Genomic DNA, 25268 nt, shown 5'->3' on the forward strand with positions numbered 1-25268 from the left:
TAAACCAGACATCACTGCTACAGTTGTGCACACAGCAAGTAGTAAGGAAGGATCAGAAAGTCCTCTGCACAACCAAGCTTTGTAAACTTACTGTCAGGAGTTGCCTGTGTTCTAACACTGTTGTGTCCATTCTGTAAACAAAGAAGAAATGGATAAATAAATTATCAAATAGGAATATTAAATTTGCAGACCAAACCACACACAGAACATGCTTCATGCAAAATTCTATATTCATTCTAAATTGAAAGACCAAAAAGACAGAAAATTAACTTTTTAATAGCCTTTAACAAAACCACATAATAAAGTTGTCTCGAGTGTGAGGTGTATGGAACATACAAAATACATAATGCACCCATCAGCTGGAGACCATCCTATCTACTGTATATAACGTAAACTTCAGGTTCACACTGATATGAAAGAAAGAATTGCTATAACATATAGGAAATGGTTGCGTTTTTGATCTAATGCAACTCACAATCTTAACTATCCAAGTTACACAGAGATGCCAATTTTTTTCCATTGAAAGATAAGACTTGAGAGACACAAGTTGTTTTTTGGATAATGCTGGAGTACAGAAGTGGATAGTCTATGCTTGATCCTCACCAGTAAATACGAGCTAGTGCAGAAGACAAGTGTGACTGAGCCATTATATAACAAAGGCTAGGAGTAAATAAACTTACAAATTCTCACAAATTCCTTAAATATTTGATAAAATAAATTCTCTTAAAACAAACCTACATTCCATATACAAATAGAGTAGGTGCTTTTGAATGTCTCCTGAGACTCTGTCCTAGATTAGATCTCTCCTTATGCTTTTTAAAATAAAAGATGAAACTAATTCCAACTGCAGTTTAAATCAAACAAATGAGTAATGTTGCAAGGGCCACAAACAGTTTGGGATTCATTTTCTAGGTGCCATATTAATTTAATAAATAATATACCTTTGAATGGAAATGGTCAATTTATGGCAAAATACCATGACTGATATTTACATACAGAAATAGTTCCTTTTTTAAAAACTAAGCTTCAGGGAAGGAAACTCAACTAGAATGTTAAGTGTTACTAAGAATAAAGGTCAAACAGCAATTTAAGATGTCAAAACTCATAAAAACAGAGGCTCTTATATCCCATATACAAGAAATGGCTACAAAATAGGAAAAGAAAAAACAACAGAATGGACTTGGGAATCAAAAATACCACTTGGCTTGGTTAAAATATTAACATATTTGGGTAATACAAGTCTAACACTGATAAGAATATTTCCCTTTTTTAAAAGTCTTATTTCAGAATTTCACTCACTGTAACTGCAACAGGGGTTGGTTCAGATGGAGCCATGGAGCTTTCATACACTATCCTACTAAGCACAGAAGTCTGCTCATAGGAGGAAGTTGTTACTGGGCTGGTGCTCTGGGATGAGCAGGTCACACTGGAAGAGTTGACAGCAGAGGTTGTGTAGGTGGACTCCTGTACTGTACTGGATATTGGCAGAGAGGTATTCAAAGGATCACTGGAAAAAGTAAAAATTATTTATCAACATGGCACACTACATCTCAAGTACCTTTGTGAAAATATCAGCTCCTATATAGTTATCTAGAACTACCTTAAACATGGAGTCAAATATACATTATTTATACTAGAAAATATAATAATGAGAAAAAAATATATAATTTTACTTTGGTCCCCAGTAATCACTGCTTCAAAACTATCTGCTGCACAAAGCACCATTCATCTTCCTCTTGCCAGCCACACCAAAACAAGAGTTTACACACAGGCACTTTTTTGGTCATGTTATTTTCACCTTCTCAAAGGATATATTAATGAACATAAACTCTTTTTAAACAAGTAGATCCATAAAGTCTGGTGTATGATGAGAAACATACCGTCTCTTTTAACAACATAATTCTGTCATTAAAGTAGCAGTCAAACAGAACTATGCAAAGAGGAAAAATACTTTAAAATATGCAGGATTGTTTTACTTTTCAAAAAGCTTTTTTTTTTTTCATTTACAGAACTAGAAAATAATGTGAAAGTTAATTTTTAATAATATTTCTGATTTAACTTTGGGAAACTTCTTACTGAAGTCAATTTTTGAATGAATAAGGAAGAAAAAGGGTTACAAGTATGGTGGCATTTATCATCATTTACCATTGGCCATTTTAGCATTTCAGTAAGAGGTTCTGCATAATGAAAGACTGGCTTTTTTTCTCATCCCATAGAAGCATCAGATTTGTAATCTGGTGCCAATGTACTAATACACATATATGGTACAAAGATCATCTCTCCTGGACCAAAAATCAGAAAAAAAAATGTGTTGTGAGGAACAAACCCTCAAACAAATTTGAAAATCAGGAAAACTAAACATAAAATAGCAATTTTATAAAGGGTAGCTTAATTTTAAGGTTATACACATTCATATAATCTCCAGCTTCATACTGACCCATCCAGGGAGATTTTGATTGTAATTAGAAAATAAATTTCTTCTTTAAGAAGACAGATGTCATCCACAGAAAACACTTCACAGAATCAATTAGATTGAAAAAGACCTCCGAGATCATTGAGTCCAACCTATAACCAAATACCACCTTGTCAACCAGACCTTGGCACTAAGTGCCACATCCAGTCTTTCCTTAAACACCTGCAGGGACGGTGACTCTACCACCATCTGGGGCAGCCCATTCCAATGTCTACTCACCCTTTCTGGGAAGAAATTCCTCCTAATGTCCAACCTGAACCTCCCCTGTCGCAGCTTAAAGACTGTGTCCTCTTGTCCTGTCCCTTGTTCCCTGGGAGCAGAGCCCAACCCCCATCTGGCTGCACTCTCCTGTCAGGGAGTTGTAGAGAGTGAGAAGGTCCCCCCTGAGCCTCCTTTTCTTCAGGCTAAACATCCCCAGCTCCCTCAGCTGCTCCTCATAGGACATGCACTCCAGACCCTTCACCAGTTTTGTTGCCTTTCTCTGGACTCACTCCAGCACCTCAATGTCCTTCCTGAATTGAGGGGCCCAGAACTGGACACAGGACTCAAGGTATGACCTCACCAGTGCCAAGTACAGGGGAAGAATAATTTCCCTGGCCCTGCTGGCCACACTATTGCTGATACAGGCCAGGATGCCATTGACCTTCTTGGCTACCTGGGCACATGTTCACCTTATATGTCATCATATTTCTCCCTCTCATTACATGGCAATTGTGCCTTGACGTTTTTGGCACAAACTTGACCCCTTAAAGGAGACATGCAAGAATGCAGGAGGGGAGCTCACACATACTTGACAGATTTTGAGTACAAGCTATTGTTGATTGCCTGGCTGGTATTCTCACTGCTTGAAGTTGATCCAAATTCTGTGAGCGTAGGCTCTGATCCAAACTCCAAAGCTCCAAACTGAACATTTAATCCTGTCACATCTGCTGATCCAGGCATCTCCACTGCTGAGACAGGAATCTTAAAGGAGGAAAAAACCCAAGATAATTCCTTTTCATGCACTATCTGTATTAAAGATATAAGTAACTGACAGTCTTGTCCCTTAACTACAGGCTTCTTCAGTTACTGGCTCAGCCTTTGCTGCTAATTAGATCTGTGACAATCCCCCCCCCCCTTTACATAAATTAACTACATTACTGTAACCTGAAATTAATTCATTGATTCTCTGCCCTGATCTGGAGCTGAAAGAGTAAGTCATACTATTCTACAATATCAAAGTGTCAACTGTGATCATCCCCCTCAGCCAATATTCATCTTGTGGCTACTAAGTCAATCAAAAAAACACATAGTAACAGTCATTTTCCACACAGAACAATTAGATATGTGCTTGGAAGAGACATCACTGTATTTTGAACCTAAAAACTATTCAGCTTTGAATTTCCTGCTTTATAAACAAGAAACAGACCATGGTCTTTGCTCTCCTTCTCCCTAGAAACTTATATATAGAATAATTAAGGTTGGAAAAGACCCTTAAGATCAAGTCCTACCATTAATCTAAGTCCACAACTAAACCATGTCTCTAAGCACCACATCTACATGTTTTTTAAATACCTCCAAGGATGGTGACTCCACCACCTTCCTGGGCAGCCTGTTCCAATGCTTGACAACCCTTTCTGTAAAGAAATTTTTCCTAATATCCTATCTAAACCTCCCTGGGCACAACTTGTGGCCATTTCCTCTTGTCTTGTCAATTGTTACCTGGAAGAAGAGATGAACCCTCACCTGGCTCCATCCTCCTGTCAGCTGTAGAGAGGGAGAAGGTCCTCCCTGAGCCTCCTTTTCTCCAGGCTAAGCCCCCCCAGCTCCCTCAACTGCTCTTCACAGGACTTGTGCTCCAGCCCCTTCACCAGCTTCATTACCCTTCTCTGGACTTGCTTCAGAACCTCAATATCCTTCCTGAATTTAGGAGCCCAGAACTAGACACAGGACTCGAGGTGTGGCCTCACCAGTGCCAAGTACAGAGGGAAAATCGCTTCCCTGATCTTGCTGACCATACTATTGCTGATACAAGATTTTGTATGCTTATACGTTTACTATGGACAAACTCGATTACCCACCTTGGATGCTGGAGTTGTCCTCCGTTTTGGTGGTTTTAGCTGCTTCTGCTGGGTTTGGTGGGCAGTCACTTCCTGGTTATCCATAGATATAGTGGGGAGCTGTAACATTTTGCTAACAGCAGTAGAGGTATCTACTGGTAATGGTTCGTGGAGTTTTACCTGGGAGAAGGACTCCAGCCCAGGAGGAGGAACAGGGGATGTCTGTGTTTGTTGTTGCTGTCGCTGGGTCAGATGGATTAGAACTGGGGATGGTTGAGGCTGCGATTTCAAGTCTGGTCAGTGTTGGGAAAAAGAAACATCAAAATTAAAGTATTGAACTCTGCTCTTCATGCTTCTACCCTTTATGAAACAATCTGGGTGACCTGACACACTGGACAGCTATGATTTTATAGAGCGTGCAAGTCTCTCTCAGACATCACACAAGTTTCCTACTGAACATTACCACTGTAATAATAAAGCTAACACTTGATATTCACTACTTTAAAGAAACAGCTGTGGGCAAGCATTATTTAGAATCATTGAAATCTTTAGGTTGGAAAAGACCTCTAAGATTGAGTCCTACCACTAACCCAGCACTGCCAAATCCAACACTAAACCATGTCCCTAAGCACCACATCTACACAGCTTTTAAAATACCTCCAAGGATGGTGACTCCACCACTTCCCTGAACAGCTTGATAACACTGTCCATGAAGTAATTTTCCCTAATATCAAATCTAAACTTTCCCTGGCACAACTTAAAGCTGTTTCTTCTTGTCTTGTCACGTGTTACCTGGGAGAAGAAACTGATCCACATGTTGCTACAACTGCCTTTCAGTTAGCTGTGGAGAGCAATAAGGTCTCCTCTGAGCCTCCTTTTCTCCAGGTTAAACATCTCCAGCTCCCTCATCTGTTCCTCATAGGACTTCTTCATTGCTTTTCTCTGGATGCACTCCACCACCTCAATATCTTTCTTGTAGTGAGAGGCCGAAAATTCAACACAGGATTCAAGGTATGACCTCACCAGTGCCAAGTACAGGGGAAGAATCATTTCCCTGGTCCTACTGGCCACACTATTGCTGATACAGGCCAGAATGCAATTGGCCTTCTTGGCCACCTGGGCACACACTGGCATATATTCAGCTGGCTATTGACCAGCACTCCCAGGTCCTTTTCTGCTGAGCCACTTTCCAGCCACTCTGCCCCAGCCTGTAGCACTGCAGGAGATTGGTGTAGGTAGATAGTTTGTGGTAATTGGGAATGGGGCTGTGGCCTAGCCTCATCCCTAATGGGCTACTACTGAGAAAAGCAGGTGAACAGTATTGAAAGCAATGAGACATGGAGTGCTGAGTTGTACTGACCAATCATGAAAGGGAACAGAAGGCAAAAAGGTGCAATACATGAACAATGAGGGGTATAAAAGGTTGGGCTATAGAACAAAAGGGGTGGATACTTGCAGCCTTCTAAAGTGATGTGATGTTACTGTGTATGGGGATGCTTAAAGCTTTCTGATATTGTATGGTGATACTCCGTGTACTGTGGCCATCTCGACTGTGGCATGTGCTGTGGCATATGCTGTGACAGGTTGGTGTGACCCAAGTGCAGGACCCGGCACTTGGCCTTGTTGAACTGAATACCATTGGCCTCGGCCCATTAATCCACCCTGTCCAGAGCCCTCTGCAGAACCTTCCTACCCTCCAGCAGATCAACGCTCCCAACTAACTTGGTGTTCTCTGCAAATTCATAGACCTAGCACACAGTATACCCGTTCAAGCCATGAGCAGCCAGTTTCTCCAGGAGAATGTTGTGGGAGACAGTGTCAAAGGATTTACTAAACTCCAGGCAGACAACATCCACAGCCTTTGCCTCATCCACTAGGCAGGTTGCCCTGTCATAGAAGAAGATCAGGTTGGTCAAGCAGGACCTGCCTTTCCTAAACCCATGCTGGCTGGGCCTGATCCCCTGGTTGTTCTGTAGGTGCCATGTGATGGCACTCAAGATGATCTGGTCAATTACCTCCCCTGGAAACAAGGTCAGGCTGACAGGCCTGTAGTTCCCCAGATCCTACTTCCAACCCTTCCTCTGGATGGACATCACATTTGCTAAACTCTAGTCTTGTGGGACCTCCTTGGTTAGCCAGGACTGGTGATAAATGATTGAAAATGGCATGGTAAGCACTTCTGTCAGCTCCCTCAGTACCCTTGGGTGGAGCCCATCCAGCCCCAACAACTTGTGTGTGTCTAAGTGGTGTAGCAGGTCATTGACCATTTCTCCTTGGATTGTGGGGGCTTAATTCTGCTACTTGTCTCCATTTTCCAGCTCAGGGAGCTGGGCACCCAGAGAACAAACTGGTCTTGTTATAAAGGACTGAAGCAAAGAAGGCATTGAGTACCTCAGCCTTTTCCTCATCCTTTGTCACTATGCTTTCCCACACACAATTAAGAATATTCTCCTTGTCCTGCCTTTTGCTAATGTCTTAAGGTGACATTATGATGCTTGTATCCCCAGTCATTTGTTCTGTTTATGCTGGATATTATGTTCTGTGCCTTCAAGACTGGCTCTGAAGAGCCAAGTTTTGTTTTGTTATCAGCCTGCTCACTCCCCCACAGTTGACGGGACACAGATGGGACAGTACATAGTGCTGCTTTTGCTTTTTGCTCTTGCTTTCTCTTTGCTCTTGCTTTTCCTTTTGCTTGTTAGCTAGTTTAGCTAGGCAGTCTGAATTTTCCCTGGACTGGTTTTCTTTCCCTTTTCTGGGAAGCATTCGAACCTGCTCCCGACTGGGACCTGGGAAACACCGAGAGTTTGCACTTTGTGGCCTGCAGCAGCCATTCCCAGTGCCGGAGGGACCAATAACAGAGTGACCACTCCCAGGAGAGACTTTCTGAATTTGTCATCTTTTTTCAGAGTGGTGAAAGAGTTTTGTCATCCGGTATTGTTCATTTTGTCTGCTGGGGGGTGCTGTGCCTGTTAAATAAAAAGGTTCTTTCCACTTCTCTCTGAGGGATCCTTCCCAAACCGGTTGCAGGGAAGGGCCCCCTTTGGAGGTTTTCTCCCAAATTTGCCCTAAACCAGGACAGCTGCTGATATATTTATAGAAACATTTTTTATTGTCTTTTATGGCAGTAGCCAGATTGAGTTCTAGCTGGGCTTTGGCCCTTCTAATTTTTTCCCAACATCCTTGTAATCCTTGCAAGTTGCTTGCCCCTTCTTCCAAGGATGACAGACTCTCTTTTTTCCCCCCAAGTTCCAGCCAAAGGTCTCTGTTCAACCAGGCTGGTCTTCTTCTCCATCAGCTAGTCTTGTGGCACAAGAAGACTGCCTACACCTTTAGAATTTCCTTCTTGAAGAATGTCCAACCTTCTTGGATTCCTTTGCCCTTCAGGACTGCCTCCCAAGGGACTCCATTAACTAGTCTCTTAAACAGGCCAAAGTCTGCCCTCTGGAAGTCCAACATAGCAGTTCTGCTGACCCTTATCCTCGCTTCTCCAAGAATCCAAAACTCTATCATTTTGTGATCGCTGTGCCAAAGACAGCCTCTAACCACCACATCACCCACCAGTCCTTCGTTCACAAACAGCAGGTCCAGCAGAGCACCTCCCCTGGTTGGCTCAGCAGCTGTGTCGGGAAGTTCTCTTCCACACACTCCAGGAACCTCCTAGACTGTTTCCTCTCCAGTGTGTTGTATTTCCAGCACACATCTGGTAAGTTGACATCCTGGACAAGAACAAGGACTAATGATTGAGAGACTTCTCCCAGTTGCTTATAGAATATGTCATCTGCCTCTTCATTCTGGTTGGGTGGTCTATAACAGACTCATACCTGGATATCTGCCATGTTGGCCTTCCCTTGGATTCTTCCCCATGAACCCTCAACTGTATTGTCACCATCATTAAGCTCCAGGCAATCAAGACACTCCCTATAACATACAGGGCTACCCCACTGCCTTTCCTTCCTTGCCTGTTGCTTCTGAAGAGTTTATAGCCATCCACTGCAGCTTTCCAGTTGTGTGAATCATACCCCCATGTTTCCATGATGGCAGCTATGTCATAATTTTCCTGCTGCACCATGGCTTCCAGCTCCTCCTGTTGTCCATGCTGTGTGTGTTGGTGTAGATGCACGTCATTTGGGCTACTGATCCTGCTGTCTTTTCGGGGGGGGGGGGGGAGAGAAGCTCCAATTCCTCTATGACCATTCTCAGGCACTTCTGGGATTTCTGACAAACCAATAACCCTTGTGTCTTTGCTGCCTCATGGATCTCCAACTGATGTCATTTAGGTTTTGCCTTTTTTTTCTTTTATATGTTCTCTGTATTCTTCACAGATGTATTTGTAGCTCTGTAGACTGTTGTATTAGTGGCTAGTTTTCCCAGTACTTTTCCATGGCCTTTCCTTAAGCAGAAAGACAAAACAAATTCCACAGCTCCAAGCCCCGGGATGTACAAGGCTCTATGCTGTCTTGGTTCTTCCTGGGAACAAAGGCCAAGAAAAACTTATTGAGATACATTCTCATGGACAAAGTACAACTAGTGCTGAAGGGCGGACTCCAGAGAAGGGGCTTGACCTGGGGGGGAATTGCATCACCACTTGTCCTCCTAATTGGTGCTTTTTATCAATTATGCTAATTTCCTAAAACCTAAAAAACTGTACTCACCCCTGGGGGGGTGGGCTTTTGTGGACATCTTTCCATACCTGCCTCTGAAGGCCTTCAAATAAAGATCCCCTTTTATATTACCTCCTTGCTAAAATTATCTCGAGTTCAATTTCCAGGTTGGGCAAAAGGCAGCACATCCCCTACATCCACTGAGATGGCAGACCTAATGACTTCACTGGCACAGTGTCCCTCAAACACTGTGTGTTGCCCAAAGGCTTCTCTCTAGTGAGCATGGATTTATCCCCTTCTCCCCTCAAATCTAAAGCTCTCTCAACGAGCCCTGCTAACTCCTGTGCAAAGATCCTTTTCCCTTTATGAGACAGGTGGACCCTGTCTGTTGTTGGCAAGCCTGGTTTGCATAAACTGACCCATGATCACAACGAAACAAAGTTCTGCTGGTGACATCAGGCTCAAAGCCAGGTATTGATCTGCTGGCTCTTCCTGTTTCTTCCCTCATCATTCCCTGCAACTGGAAGGACAGAGAACACTTCTTGTGCTCCTGATCCCTTAACCAGTCACCCCAGGACCCTGAAGTTTCTCTTGATTGCTCTCAGACTTCTTGTTGCAACTTCATCACTGCCTACCTGAAAAAGCAATAATCTGAGTGTCGTGCCAGAATAGAAAGCTTTCTCTTCAAATCTTTTACCTCTGCCCCAGGGAGGCAGCAGACTTCTTAAAGAAGTGGGTCTGGTCTGCATGTGAAGCCTTCTGTTCCCTTCAGGGCATCTCCTATGACAATGACCTGTCTTTTTTTCTTTATGGAAGCAGTTTTGACACAGAACATAGGCTGACTTAACCTTGGTGACACCTCCATGCTAGATGAACCACTGTCCTCATTACTCAGCTCCACTTGCAGAGCCTCATACCTATTATGCCAGGGCACCTGGGGAGGTGGGGTAGTCACACATGAGATGTGCCTGCTGTGTTCGGTAGGAACTTGTCACCTTTACCCCCTATCCTTTAAGTCACCATGTTAAGCCAAGCAGAAAGAAGATAGTGCCTTGTCTGACTGGTGCCCCTGTCCCAGGAAAGGTAGGTTTTGGTTCCAGTAGTCCTTCTCTTGCACTCCCTGATACTCCTCAAGCTACTCACCTGCTCCCAGAGTTCAGTCACTAATCAGAGGAATTCCTCTAGTTGGGCACATCTCCCACAGGTGTGCTCACTACTGCTGACCAATACTGGTATAGGAGCAGGGCACACCCTGAAGCCTGACACCTGGGTGGCAGCATGTTCCCACCAGAGCTCTGTTTAGGTACCATGGTGTGTGCAGAGCTAAGAGAGGGTGGCTGTGGCTATCTGCCAAGTGGATACCATTGCTCCCTGATTGAGCTGGCAGGGCCTCCTGCACAACTTGCTGAACACTACCTGGCTTAAGAGCCATAGAGGGTGGTCACCATTACTCCGGCCCTGCCCATGCCTCGTGAGTCACTCTCATGCAGGCTGCTGACTCCTGAGGGGTCTGTGACTTGGTTTGAAAAGACAGGTGTCTGTTAAGGAAGGCAGGAGCCTCCCTCAAAATGCAAAATGTAAACCCCCTCCCTCTGAATTATTATAATTTTGAAATTAAGGGCCTCTCAGGCAAATATATGGGAGTAGGAATAACAGTTCTTTATTAGGAAAAAAAAAGAGAAAAGAAAAATGCAGTAATACTAAACACTGACAGTCAGAACACAACCTGACACCCTGTTGGTCAGGGTGTTGGTAGCAGTCTGATTAAATGGTGGCTGCAGTCCTCCTGGAGTGACAAATGTGGTTCTGTTGAAGCAGTGATCCTGTAGAAGGCTGTAGTTTTCCTCTGAAGGTCCAGTGGCGGTGTAGATGGGCCTGGTCTTCATCTGAGAATCCAGTGGAGAAGAAAGCTGCTCCTCTGGGAATCCAGTGGGAAAAGGCTGCTTGTGGTGTTGCAATTCTCAGACTATATCCAGGTAGGAATGCTTTGTTGTGGTGTTGAGGGTCCCCAGGACAAGGTGAGAGATGAGAATTGACTCCAAGTTCTAAGAAGGCTGATTTATTATTTTATGATATTGTATTAAAAGAAAATTATATACTAAAACTATACTAAAGAAAGAGTAAGGAGACATCAGAAGGCTAGAAAAGAATGGTAATAAATCCCCATGACAGACTCAGAGAGTCCGACACAGCTGGCTGTGACTGGCCATTAATTAAAAACAATTCAAATGCTAGGTAAACAGTTCTCCAAATCACATTCCAGAGGAGCAAAACATGGAGAAGCTGAAGCTTCCCAGCTTCCCAGGAGAAGAAATCCTGGTGAAGGGATTTTTCATAAAATATCACGGTGACAATGCTTGGCTCCTCCCCCTGGGCAGAGCACCTCACAATGGGATGATGTAATTTTATTAGTCATGCAGTGGGACTCAATAGCCCATTAATGGAAGATATCTCACCAGAGGGAGGATTCGACATGGAAGAGATAAAGAAAACTGCCCCACCTGGTTTAAACAGGTGCCCAATTAACAGAAGATAACTGCCTCACTTCTAAGAGATGGAAATAGAATACAATTCCCCAGTCACATCTCTCAACCTAAGACATTATTCACCACTTATTCTAATACCATGTGCATCATACCCAAATTAATAACTCCACACAATGAAACCTTGCACACAGTTCTGACTTAAAACTAGATCTCCCTGTGGTACACAATGGGTTTCTCCATCTTTCTGCGTTACCCACCAAGTGTAACCAGGTCCTTGAGCAAAAACAATCCCACAAATGGGTCTGCCTTTGCCTGAGGTGGGATTAATCCAAACAGTCTTTCCTAAAATACCTTTCATGTGTACAACAGGGACTTCATCTCCATCCACTGTGTGCAAGCGTTCTGACTGGGCAGGACCAGCTTGATTGATAGACCCGTGGGTGTTGACCATCCAGGTGGCTTTTGCTAAGTTCATTTCTCAATTGCTAAAGATTCCCTCGCCAAGTGCCTTCAGGGTAGTCTTAAGTAGTCCGTTGCACCATTCAACTTTCCTGGCAGCTGGTGCCTGATAGGGGATATGATATATGCATTCAATACCATGTTCTCTGGCCCAGGTGTTTATAAGGCTGTTCTTCAAATGGGTCCCGTTGCCTGACTCAGTTCTCTCAGGGGTTCTATGTCTCCACAGGATTTGCTTTTCAAGGCCCAGGATAGTGTTCCGGACAGTGGCATGAGGCACAGGGTAGGTCTCCAACCATCCTGTGGTGGCTTCCACCATGGTCAGCACATAGAGCTTGCCTTGGCATGTCAGGGGCAGTGTGATGTATTCAATCTGCCAGCCCTCCCCATACTTGTACTTGGACCACTGTCCGCCATACCAAAGGGGCTTCACCTGTTTGGCCTGCTTGATCTCAGCACATGTCTCACAGTCATGGGTAGCCTGAGAAATACTGTCCATGGTTAGATCCACTCCTCGGTCTTGTGCCCACTTTTGGTGGCATCTCTACCCTGATGACCTGAGGCATCATGGGCCCATCGAGCTAGGAACAACTCTCCCTTGTGTTGCCAATCTAAATCTATCTGTGATACCTCTATCTTTGCAGCCGGTCTACCTGCTGATTGTTTCGGTGTTCCTCATTAGCCTGAGTCTCGGGGACATGGGCATCTACATGATGTACTTTCACAAGTAGCTTCTCCAACTGAGTGGCAGTGTCTTTTCACTCATCAGCAGCCCAGATTGGCTTTTCTCTATGCTGCCAGTTGGCCTTTTTCCACCCTTGCAGCCAGCCCCATAGAGCATTGGCTAACATCCACAAATTAGTATAAAGGTAGAGCTTTGGCCACTTCTCTCTTTCTGCAATGTTCAGGGCCAGCTGAACAGCTTTGATTTCAGCAAGTTGACTTGATCCACCTTCTCCTTCGGTAGCTTGTGCAACCTGTCGTGTGGGGCTCCGTACGGCTGCTTTCCACTTCCAGTTCATCCCTACCGTGTGACAGGAACCATCAGTGAAAAGACCGTAGCATGTTTTCTCTGCTGGTAGATGGTTGTATGGTGGAGCTTCTTCAGCACGTGTCACTTGCTCTTGTTCCTCTTCATCAGTGAGACCAAAGTTTTCACCTTTCAGCCAGTTTGTAATTATCGCCAAAATCCCAGGGTGATTCGGGTTTCCAATACGGGCATGCTGTTTGATAAGAGCAATCCACTTGCTCCATGTAGTGTCAGTGGCGAGGTGGGTATTGGGAATCTTTCCTTTAAACATCCACTCCAGCACAGGTAGTCGGGGTGCCAGGAGGTGTTGTGTATCTGTGCCAATGACCTCCGAGGCAGCTTGAACTCCTTCATAGGTGGCCCAGATTTCCTTCTCTGTGAGAGTGTAGTTGTCTTTGGACTCTAGTGGTTGGCCTCGAGTCTCCCCAGGCACCTTCTGCCAAAGGCTCCGGGAGAAGCCATTGTTCCCAGCTGCAGAGTAGAGCACATTCTTCACCTCTGGTTATGTCCTGACTGGGCCAAGGGCTACTGCATGAGCAACTTCCTGCCTAATCTGGGCAAAAGCTTGTTGCTGCTCAGGGCCCCAGTGGAACTCGTTCTTTTTGCGGGTGACCAGGTAAAGAGGGCTGACAATCTGACTGTACTCAGGAATATGCATTCTCCAAAAACCTATGGTGCCTAGTAAAACTTGAGTATCCTTCTTGCTGGTCGGTGGAGACATCGCGGTGGTCTTATTGATGACCTCAGTGGGAATCTGACCCTGTCCATCTTGCCACTTTACTCCCAGGAACTGGATCTTTCAGGCAGTTCCCTTGACTTTGCTCTTCTTGATGGCGAAGCTGGCTTCTAGCAGAATCTGGATGATCCTCTGTCCTTTCTTAAACACTTCTGCTGCCATATTCCCCCACACAATGATATCATCAATGTACTGCTACTGTTCTGGAGCTTCACCCTTTTCCAGTGCAGCCTGGATCAGTCCATGGCAGATGGTGGGACTGCGCTTCCACCCCTGGGGCAGTTGGTTCCAGGTGTACTGCACGCCCCCCTAGGTGAAAGCAAACTGAGGCCTGCATTCTGCTGCCAGAGGAATGGAAAAAAACATGTTAACAATGTCGATAGTGGCGTACCACTTTGCTGCCTTGGACTCCAGCTAATCCTGGAGTTCCAGCATGTCCGGCACAGCAGCGCTCAGCAGTGGTGTCACTTCATTCAAGGCACGAGAGTCCACAGTCAAACTCCATTCTCTGTCAGACTTGCGCACAGGCCAGATGGGACTGTTGAAGGGTGAGTGGGCCTTACTGACCACACCTTGGCTCTCCAGCTCACAGATCATTTTGTGGATGGGGATCACGGCATCCCCATTCATCCGATACTGCTGGTGGTGCACCATCGAGGTGGCCATTGGTACTCACTGCTTTTCCACCCTCAGGAGTCCTACTGCAGATGGGTTTTCTGGACTATCAGAAAACCCATCTGCAGTAGGTGTTTAATTGCTTAATGTCCTCTGCCTCTAGAGCAGCTATTCTAAAAGCCCACCTGAGTCTCTTTGGGTCTTTGTAATAGCCATTCCAGAGGAAGTCTATGCCTAGAATACATGGCTCCTCTGGGCCAGTCACAATAGGATGTTTCTGCCACTCCTTCACAGTCAGGCTCACCTCAGCTTCCAACAGGGTAAGTTGTTGCGATCCCCCCCATCACCCCAGCAATGGAAACAGGTTCTGCCCCCACATGTCATGATGGTATCAGGGTACACTGCCCACCAGTATCAACTAACACTTCATATTTTTGTAGCAGGGCCCCTCTAGCCCTAATTATAATTTCTTTCCTGGGCATACATACTAGAGGTTCCTTCAAGGGGATTCAACAGATCATCCTCCCTTCTGTAATAGCCAGCAGCTCGGTCGTAAGAGGATGAAGCTACCTTCACTTTAGTGGAACTCCCTCAGCTAGTGTTTCCTTCCTTGAGTTCATGTACCTGTGCTACCAGGACAGAAGTGGGTTTCCCATCCCACCTTCCCATGTCTTCCCCATGGTCGTGCAAAAAGAACCACAGGTCAGCTCGTGGGGTGAACCCTCTCTCACTGGGGGACGTTGGGCTCTGACTTTGGGGCCTGTGACTTGCATTGGTGCCATATGGGAACTGTTCCTCCTCACCTCCTCCCTCATCTCCTTTTGGAGGATCTTAATTACAGCAGACATGAGCCTGTATGGGGCCATTGATGATATTCTTATAAATTCTAAGCTTGTGTGTGACAGAACCCACTGTTTCTCAGTTGTTATCGGCATTAATCATTGCAATGAAGGTGGTGTATTGAGATGGCCCTAGATTTGCCAGACTCCACAACATTTGCCTTGGGCACCTGACCTTGTTGGGGTCATTATCATGCTGTCCACCCCACCCAAAGAGTACCTCCAATACTGCCACTTCTCTCAGCTGTTGGATCCCTTCCTCAAGGGTTTTCCAGAGCATTCTATGATGGTGCTCCTGCATTCTCTCCCTGTGGACAAACCTCTCTCTGACACATTAAAAGCCGCTCCCTGACGGAAAGGGGCCCTGGCTCCCTTAAAAATACCTGAGTCATACCTGATTCCTGGGTCAAGGGTCCCAAATTCCTTGCCTCACCCCCATCCAGTTGCACACCTGTTCCCATAAGGTCCCAGACCCAAAGTAAGCAGGTTGTATAGGTTTCACGCCCCTGTCATACAATGTCTTTCTGCAGATTATAGAGATTTTTGTATGTCAGGGACTTGGTGATGATCTCAACCATTGGCTCCCCTGCAGGTTGTGAATGCCCTCCTTTCTTATCATTATTATCTGGGTGCTCTGATTTCATCTTAGACTTCCTTGTTTCCACAGGGGTTACTGCTGCTGGCTGTGACTGCCCTTTCAGTTCAGCTGGAACCTGGATGGTTGTAATGTCTATGGGTTCTACTGGTGCACTATTAGACTCTCACTCTTCGAGGCAGGGGGAGGGTTTCTCTCCAGTTGGGGAAATATACTCCTTCAGCATCTGTCTCATCTTGTGTATCTCTTTCACCAGAACCCCCACCCAGTCCAGGAGGTTCATTTCTGAGGTGGGCTGTGGAGCAACATCCTTAGTCCCCAGATTAGTGTCAGGGTCTGTAGCAGCATTCCTATTCTCTGGGGTAGGTATCAGGGTGGATATCCAAGTCAATCTTCCCTTATCTCTTAATGATAAATGGAACAGGCTTAACAGGCATATCAGCAACACCAACCACTGTATGATATCATTAGCATTTAGAGAGGATTTAAACCCTTCAAAAACTGGTGGGATAGATCCAAAGAGCTGGTTGAAGGGTTGGGAGAAAATTCCCCCTGGTGTCATTTCCTCACAGTAGGTACCATTCTTAAAGTAACTGCAAAAACACAGTTAGTGTGTGATAGCTCTGAATCCATGATCCTGCCTTCCAGAGGAAGTTAAAGATCCATGAATTCTTCACCTTATTAACCTATAAAGCAAACTGGATAATAGCCACAGTAGCCTTAGTTATAGGACCCATGCTTAGGTAAGGGCCTGCAAATGGGAGAAATACAGCCACGACCACATGCCACCCGAACCAGGGTAAGCTGGACCACATGGTGACACCTAATGAGGTTTCTATATCCAGCACACAAAAATTAGGTTACTCAAGAACTGTTATTCCTTTGCTCACCCTTTTTCTCTCGATGCCCTTGTGCCTCACGTTGGCCGCCAAAATCCATCTTGGTTTGAAAAGACAGGTGTCTGCTAAGGAAGGCAGGAGCCTCCCTCAAAATGCAAAATGTAAACCCCCTCCCTCTGAATTATTATAATTTTGAAATTAAGGGCCTCTCAGGCAAATATATGGGAGTAGGAATAACAGTTCTTTATTAGGAAAAAAAAGAGAAAAGAAAAATGCAGTAATACTAAACACTGACAGTCAGAACACAACCTGACACCCTGTTGGTCAGGGTGTTGGTAGCAGTCTGATTAATGGTGGCTGCAGTCCTCCTGGAGTGACAAATGTGGTTCTGTTGAAGCAGTGATTCCTGTAGAAGGCTGTAGTTTCCTCTGAAGGTCCAGTGGCGGTTGTAGAATGGGCCTGGTCTTCATCTGAGAATCCAGTGGAGAAGAAAGCTGCTCCTCTGGGAATCAGTGGGAAAGGCTGCTTGTGGTGTTGCAATTCTCAGGACTATATCCAGGTAGGAATGCTTTGTTGTGGTGTTGAGGGTCCCCAGGACAAGGTGAGAGATGAGAATTGACTCCAAGTTCTAAGAAGGCTGATTTATATTTTATGATATTGTATTAAAAGAAAATTATATACTAAAACTATACTAAAGAAAGAGTAAGGAGACATCAGAAGGCTAGAAAAGAATGGTAATAAATCCCATGACAGACTCAGAGAGTCCGACACAGCTGGCTGTGACTGGCCATTAATTAAAAACAATTCAAATGCTAGGTAAACAGTTCTCCAAATCACATTCCAGAGGAGCAAAACATGGAGAAGCTGAAGCTTCCCAGCTTCCCAGGAGAAGAAATCCTGGTTGAAGGGATTTTTCATAAAATATCACGGTGACAATGCTTGGCTCCTCCCCCTGGGCAGAGCACCTCACAATGGGATGATGTAATTTTATTAGTCATGCAGTGGGACTCAATAGCCCATTAACGGAAGATATCTCACCAGAGGGAGGATTCGACATGGAAGAGATAAAGAAAACTGCCCCACTTGGTTTTAACAGGTGGCCCAATTAACAGAAGATAACTGCCTCACTTCTAACAGATGGCAATAGGATACACACCCCCAGCCACATCTTGTAACTTAAGACAGTCTCAATGCTCTCTTGGGGTTTCCCCAGTCCAGGACGCCATCTCCAACCACTTCCTATAGATCCCCTGCTCTGCTGCAAAATGCACCTGCACCCGAGCTGCTTGCCTTGAGTTTCTTAAAAAATATAAAAGCAAACCTATTCATACAGTGAACATTATCACACATTAGGCCCCAAAACCTGTTACTGACTATTTTAGTCACACTGCAAGTTTTATGGCAATTAATTGTGATGATAAAATGTGATTGCTTCTGAGGGGGTCTAGATTTGCAACTTAGTGGTATTATGAGTTAGGATTCCCTTGCCCCTACAAAAGAAAATATTTTCAACAGAAATAGGAAGTCATCTACCACCTCAATATGGCTGAAAGTCAAGAGACTGGATGCTTACAGGGTTTTTCCCAAGACTTCCCCTTTCATATATTCAGACACTGAAAGTATCTCAGGGCACTGGTCAACAACTGTAAGAGATGCACGCATTTGCAGTGTGAAGGTTTTTTTATCCAGTTGAAGTGTATTAGAAATCAACTTAGAATGTACATAAACATTTTTTCAGAATGTCTGCATGTCAAAGATTATAACTGCTACCAGTTTGTCTGCTTATCTATCTGGAAACATACACTCACACAGCAGAGAGCTACAAGAGCTGTCACTCTTCACAGTGAGAATATTGCTAGGAACTACACTGTAAAACCAAGTGTTTGTCATTTTCACTGTTTCTACTAATTTTACTCAAATAAATGAAAAATCCATACAATTATGAATAGAAAAAATGGGTAACCTGCATCATTTTCAGCACACATAGACTTCACACTGGGAAGGAATGCTGAGATGTGATGCGCATTATGAAGAAATTATGTAGTACTCAGTCAAAATTCATGCAATGATGAGAAGAGAAAAAATTGGGGAAAAAGACAAAATGTGTTACAACCTAGAAACAGCATAGGTGCACTGAAAATAGGTATTTTCCAGGATTTGTTGAGAAACAAAGTGTACCGGTTTTGGTTGGGGTAGAGTTAATTTTCTTCCCAGTGGCTGGTATGGGGCTATGCTTTGGATTTGTGCTGAACACAGGGTTGATAATATAGAGGTGTTTTTGTTATTGCTGAGCTTACACAGAGTCAAGGCATTTTCTGCTCCTTGTACGGCCATGCTGGGGAGGAGGCTGGGGGTGTGTGGGAGGTTGGGAAGAGACAGTTGGGACAGGTGACTCAAACTGACCAAAGGGATATTCCAGACCATGAGACATAATGTTCAGTATATAAGATGGGGGAAGAAGGAGAAGGGGGAAGATTTTTGGAGTGATGGCATTTGTCTTCACAAGTCACCATTACACATGATGGAGCCCTGATTTCCTGGAGATGGCCGAACACCTGCCTGCCCATGGGAAGGGGTGAACAAATTCCTTAGTTTGCTTTGCTTGAGTGTGTGGCTTTTGCTTTCCCTATTAAATTGTCTTTATCTCAACCCACAAGTTTTCTCACTTTTACTCTTTTGACTGTCTCCCCAGTCCCACTGGTGGGAAAGGGAGTGAGCAGCTGCATAGGGCTTGGTTGCCAGCTGGGGTTAAACCACAACACAATCACAACAAAATTCCACTTAAATATTCAAGCATATTAAATCAAAGATGTCATTACATGAAAACTCAACAACCTCTCAAGATTCAATGACATTTATAGATAGACTTAAGCCTCTCAAAACTTAGTTTGTGATATAATGTCTATTATCAGCAACTAAGTGTAACACAATGCTGTAACCAATTATATTATTAGGATTATGGTTTTTTACAGAAGTTTTTCATTTAAGGCAATTTTAAACTGCTATTGGCATTAAGACCTCTTATAGGCTAACAGAGAGAAAGCTATTTCAAAGCACTTACCAAACTGACTAAGGACTGAAGCCTGGGTAATGGGCGGTTTTTGATCCCAGGATGATGTGGTAGTGGTAGTAGAACTATTATTGTTTTGTTGAGAGGTAAAGTGACCCAAACCTGGAGATTTCAATTGGTTCAAGATTTGGGATCCAGTAGAGTTTGTCAGTTTAGGAGACCCACGTTCTCGAAAGCCAGGACAAAGAACTGCAGACTACAAAGAGACCAAAAAAAAAAAAAAAAAGAAAAAAAAAAGAAAAAAAGAAAAAAGAAGGGGGAAAGAGTGAAGTTGAGTATTTAATAAATAAATTGAAAATAATTTGAACATAACCATATGGTCAATGCCTACAACTGCTATTTGGCAGCAACCAAAACCTCTTCAGTCCTAGATTACTAATAAATCACAGAATTGTTAGAGTCATAAGGGACCTCTGGAGATCATCCAGTCCAACTCCCTGCCAGGGTAGGGTTATTCAGATCAGGTGACACAGAAGCAGGTCCAGGTAGGTTTTGAACGTCTTCAGAGAGGGAGACTCTACAGCCTCCCTGGGCAGCTGTTGTAGTGCTTTGCCACCCTCAATGTAAAGAAGTTCTTCCTCATGTTGAGGTGTCACTTCTTGTGCTTTAGTTTATGACCAATAAAAAAATCAGCAGCATATGACCAGACCCTCTCTGGTTATCACTGATATAAATTCATCACTGACTACGACAATACTGATGTACTTTAATCCATGCATCTTAAAATAGCATGCATTTACTAATAGTTGCATTTATTCTGTGAAAATCAGTTTAAGTTCCCAATTTCAAGCCCTCACAATTGACTCAGAAATAATCAGGTTTCCACAAAAAGCAGTCAGATATGTGTTTGCAAATAACACAAAGTGTTGTGATAAGGCACGAAATGATGACACAGACACTGCTGCTCTCGAGAGGAACAAAAAAGAAAAAAGGGGACCTTTATTTTCTGACTTCAACATTTATAGTTTTCCAAAGGTGACAGTGGATTGGAGGGTGACAGTGCCACCTCTCCAATGCCACTGGACAGACCAAGGGTCCATCAATTCTCTCCACCTCCATGAAAGAATGCAAAACATAGGTTATTTACAGAATTGTGTGTGAGAAAGTTTGTTGAAAGAATGTAAACTTCAGAAGGCTTAACAAAGTTTTACAAAATCAGGGCGACAACAAAGTTTTCTGGCATAGAACTCTTCACTATAAACAAGTGATTTCATCCTAAATCAGCATGCAGTAAATACATCTGCTCTCTACTCAAAAATTAATACAAGTACTTCATGTGAACTGAAAAACAACTACTTAGCAAAACCAGAAAAAAAAGTAAACTTTATTTTGTGTGTGTGAATGGAAGGAATGAAATTAAGAATTCCTTCAACATTTGCAACCTGAATTTTATAAATACTGAACCATCTCATTAAATGGCCAGTACTGGAAAAGTTACTTAACCTGAAATATTTACTCATTAGGAATATTTAGAAAGCATAAGGTATTTTTACCAGACTTTGAGGAGAATAAGAGTTTACAGCACTGGAGCTGCCAGTTCCTGATGCCATCTGGGTGCTGTGCTGAGAATTTGTGAAAACCAGGGCTTGGCCAAAGGTTTGTTGCTGGGGAGCCTCAAATGAGTTGCCTTCTGTCTCTTGGATAAGGGTCACAGGCTTTTCGGGCTTTTGAAGCATTGTTACCAAATCAATGCTGTAAGACAAAGCAAAGTTTGGCTGGAATAAACACGATGATTAGACTGTGCCGAAACTGAAGAAAGCACTAATGCTAAAGCTGCCATACCAGCAACAGAATTATTCTGCTAGCTGAAACTTACCACTACAGCTGGAATATAAATTCTTTGCTCTCATTGAAATCATTATCAAATGTATATCATCATGTATCACATAAATAACCTATATGATTAATATAACTAACTGGAGACAAGTCATAAAAGATACATTGTGTTTAAACTGATCCCTCCAGCCAACTCTTTATATATCTTGATAATCCACATTCTCTGTATGTCACAGAGCAAGGGATCAAAGTTCTACCTCTGTATGGGGTAGGTATACAGACAGTAAAGAAAAAGTCACATGTAGCAATTGAATATGTGATAGTATTGATAGTATAGGGATAAAATATTTCTAAAATCATGGAATATTCAGAGGAGTTAGAAAGGAAGGATAGGTCTGGTAGGCCCTGGGAAAATGTTAAGGTAGTCCCTTGGAAAACGTTAAGGTAGTCCCTGGGAAAACGTTAGGCTGCACCTGTATAATCATTTAATGACTATGATAAATAATATGATTGTTAAATGTGATGATTGTTTGGTAATTGGATATAATTATTGTTTAATCGTAACAAGAATCATGAGAAACGATGTTGGGGGGGTTTGGTGGAAAGTACAAAATCCATGCTTGGATGAAATCAATGTATACAATAGAAAAATATAAGTTTAATAATTAATATGTAGTTATATAACGATAAGGGTATAAAAACATGTTCATCCCGAACCCATGTTGGAGTCAGATTTGGGTCTGTACCCCTGACACACAGAGCTTGTCAATAAAAGCACGTGCGTCTAATCATTCCATGATTATGTTTTCCTGAACACTAACAGTATGGAAGTCACAAGAAGCAGTGGAAATAAAAGCTACATTTCTCAGATAGTAGGCACATATCCAAAATTACTTTACCATACATACCTGAGCAGGATGAGAAATGTGAATTTTCTTACATTTAACAGGGCCTACTAACACCTACACATGTTAAACACAGGTTTATCCAAGGAAAAGCAAAGCATTCAGACAATAACATAAATCTACTCAAAAAATTCTGACTTAAGTTTATCCTAAATATACCACAGGCTTGGGCTGAAGAGCTGCTCCCAGAACTTTGATTAGCATAGATTTTTAATGTCCAAGCCTTTCTTATGGCAAGTAAAAAACCAAACAAACAACCAAAACAAAAAACCACAAACCACAAAACAATACACCAGAACTTAGGCTGATGCACTAAAATATTTTCTAACATAAATTGAGGGACATCCACTGCAAGAATATTTGCATTAAAACAACGAACATGTGAGCATATCACAGAATAGTTAGGTTTCAAAGGGACCTGTGGAGATCATCTGGTCCAACCCTCCTGCCATATCACCTTTAAGAAGGAAAGGAATGGAATATACACTGTAAGCCAACTGACACCATCCCTCCTCCAGGTCACGCCCATATTATAATGAAAATTTTGCTGCAGTCTGAAGTATAGCAGTACAGCTGTATCAGGATGTTTGGGACCATTAGGCAATCTAGTTTTCAGATCTCATGCTATCCAACTACAGAAGTCTTCATCATACAACCTTAACCTGCTCTGTGAGGCTAGTGCAGGCAGCTGATTCCACATAATTGGCCAGGCATTTGGTCAAGACAAAGGCAGCAACTGCCATATTTGCCATTCTCTAACTGAACTCTATATCATCAGTTAAGGCAAGTAATAGTGATGGCAAGAAGGCGATTTTCCTGGTAAGCAACACCAGCTTTTCTGTCAACATATTTGTCAGAGCACTATATTCTGAACACTTTCTACATCTACAGGGACAGAGTTTTCATTTTCTGGACAGCAAAGCCAGAGCTTCCCTTTCAACAACAGCAGCACAGTTTTCTTACCAGCTATTTTTGTTCCTGCCAGTAAGCAGTCTTTGTGCAGAAGTCAGTATTATGTTCATGGATTTTCTAAGTTTGGCTCCACTTCTGTAGTCAATATTAGGTAACACAGGAACCCACAAAAGCAAGACTCACAATTTTGAAACTAGCTTGACCAATCTCTGGCGAAGGCTGCCCTATGTTTTAGTCAATGTTTTATATGTGCAAGCTAGCATTGCTTCAACGAGCACAAATTTTTTAAGGTATAGGCAAACTATGGAAGAAGATCTTACCTTTGCCTAGGAGTCATATGATTCTCAGCTGGAACAGAGGAAGCAGTGAAGACTTTTGCTTCAGAAAGCTGAAAAAAGTGTGTAGGGGGGAAGAGTTATTTTAATCATACACATGCTCGCACCAGTACTGTGACATCTTCAGAAATTCCATCTTGGTCACGCCCTTTTAAAATTAAAGTCAAACTATCATTACAACCAGTTATGCTGCAGCTCTGCTTAAAAAGACAAAAACATGTAGTCGAACTTCAGCAAAGTCTTCTCCACAGAATCAAATACCAATTTATTGAAAGTGTTAGGAAATTTCATCTACTGAACAGTATACTAATGTATATAAACATAGATCAGTTTGGGAAATAGTTTAACTGAAAACTATACCAGTAGAAAGTAATTAATGCGACAGCTGGTATATCATCAGTGTGCAGACATAATTTAGGACTCCATAGAGCAGCTCTGATAAATCTCGTTGCAGAAGTCTAACACATTGTACTGTTCCCACTCATTTAATGTATCTCTGTTTTACATTTCAGCTCACATCATCAGTGGAAGCAGGTTTGCACTCAGGTATGTACAGTAAACTAGCATTCATGGTTCCTTCTTGGCACTTCTAGGAGTGGCAAAACCATCTTAAACAGATTGCTCTGCAAACACGAGTTTGAAAACAATAAAGGGAGAACTGTGCAATTGCTTATACTAGTATAACAAGTCAAACCATCCACAGCAGAAAACTACTGCTTCCACCATGCTGTTACAATAGATACTTGCACAGGTAGTCGGGGAGGGGGAGCTGGTTGATTGGCATTTGGGGGGAAAGGGGGTGATTTTGGTTTGTAGGGAGGTTGATTGTTTCTTGTTTGGAATTTTTTTAATAGCTTTTCTTTTTAGAAAAATAGTAGTTAAACAACTACAACTTCTATGGCTAATTCATTTCTATTGACAGGAATACTTACAAACCAGAATAAGTGTTACGCCAGTACAGGTTTGGTTTAACAAGGCAGAGATGTGACCGTATAATGGTTATATTTTAATTTAAATTTGCACAAAATCACCCTTAACTACTTTGGTGTAGCTGTGTATTTAAAGAATAACTGACCTATTCAAACATGCACGAAGAATCCCTTTAGAATGTGACATTTGAATGTAGCTCTTCCAGGAAATTATGCATTTTTAATTGCCAGCAGCCCAGTTTAAAGGACATCACAGATATGAGGCAATTTCATCTGCCATCCCACAGGCAGTTTTACTGAAAGCATGTATGTCCCTGTACATGGTCATGTGAGATTCTTCTATGAAACATTTAAATAAAGTAGGATGCAGAAGGTCTGACTGGGAGCAAATCACTTACTACTTAGAAGCAAAGTTCAAATGTTTCATGTGCTCTCCCCTAGCTGGGTCATGAAAAAAATTAGTACCACCACAATTCCTCCCTTAATTTCCTTCCCTTCCTGCTAATACAACATATTTTAATACCATCTTTCTGGAATACAACTCTGTCCTGAGCATAATGCTGCCAGCCTGCAACTCTATGTACTGACCAAAACAGAGAAGATTCAGCTCAAGCATATTTCCAATTTAA

The 25268-nt window shown here is 43.0% G+C and overlaps 1 protein-coding gene and 1 non-coding gene across 18 annotated transcripts in view; both read right to left on the reverse strand.

Moving 5' to 3' along the window:
• Positions 1-25268, reverse strand: part of LOC103824732 (ubiquitin-associated protein 2-like) — a 195825-nt gene that overhangs the window by 64851 nt on the left and 105706 nt on the right. For 16 of the 17 annotated variants that reach the window (XM_050986329.1, XM_050986328.1, XM_050986332.1 and 13 more), the window contains 7 exons: positions 23696-23763; positions 21276-21474; positions 19774-19978; positions 4534-4805; positions 3264-3436; positions 1300-1507; positions 92-131 (listed from right to left, as the gene is read on the reverse strand). In XM_050986329.1, coding sequence (XP_050842286.1) covers positions 92-131; positions 1300-1507; positions 3264-3436; positions 4534-4805; positions 19774-19978; positions 21276-21474; positions 23696-23763 — 1165 coding nt within the window. The remainder of the gene's footprint in view (positions 1-91; positions 132-1299; positions 1508-3263; positions 3437-4533; positions 4806-19773; positions 19979-21275; positions 21475-23695; positions 23764-25268) is intronic. The other variant, XM_050986320.1, reaches the window with a different exon arrangement.
• LOC115485046 (small nucleolar RNA SNORD121A) lies at positions 3749-3831 on the reverse strand. Its single transcript, XR_003945783.1, has one exon. It is a non-coding gene; the product is annotated as a small nucleolar RNA SNORD121A (small nucleolar RNA).

This window comes from Serinus canaria, chromosome W (genome assembly GCF_022539315.1).
Source record: "Serinus canaria isolate serCan28SL12 chromosome W, serCan2020, whole genome shotgun sequence".
Lineage (NCBI taxonomy): Eukaryota > Metazoa > Chordata > Aves > Passeriformes > Fringillidae > Serinus > Serinus canaria.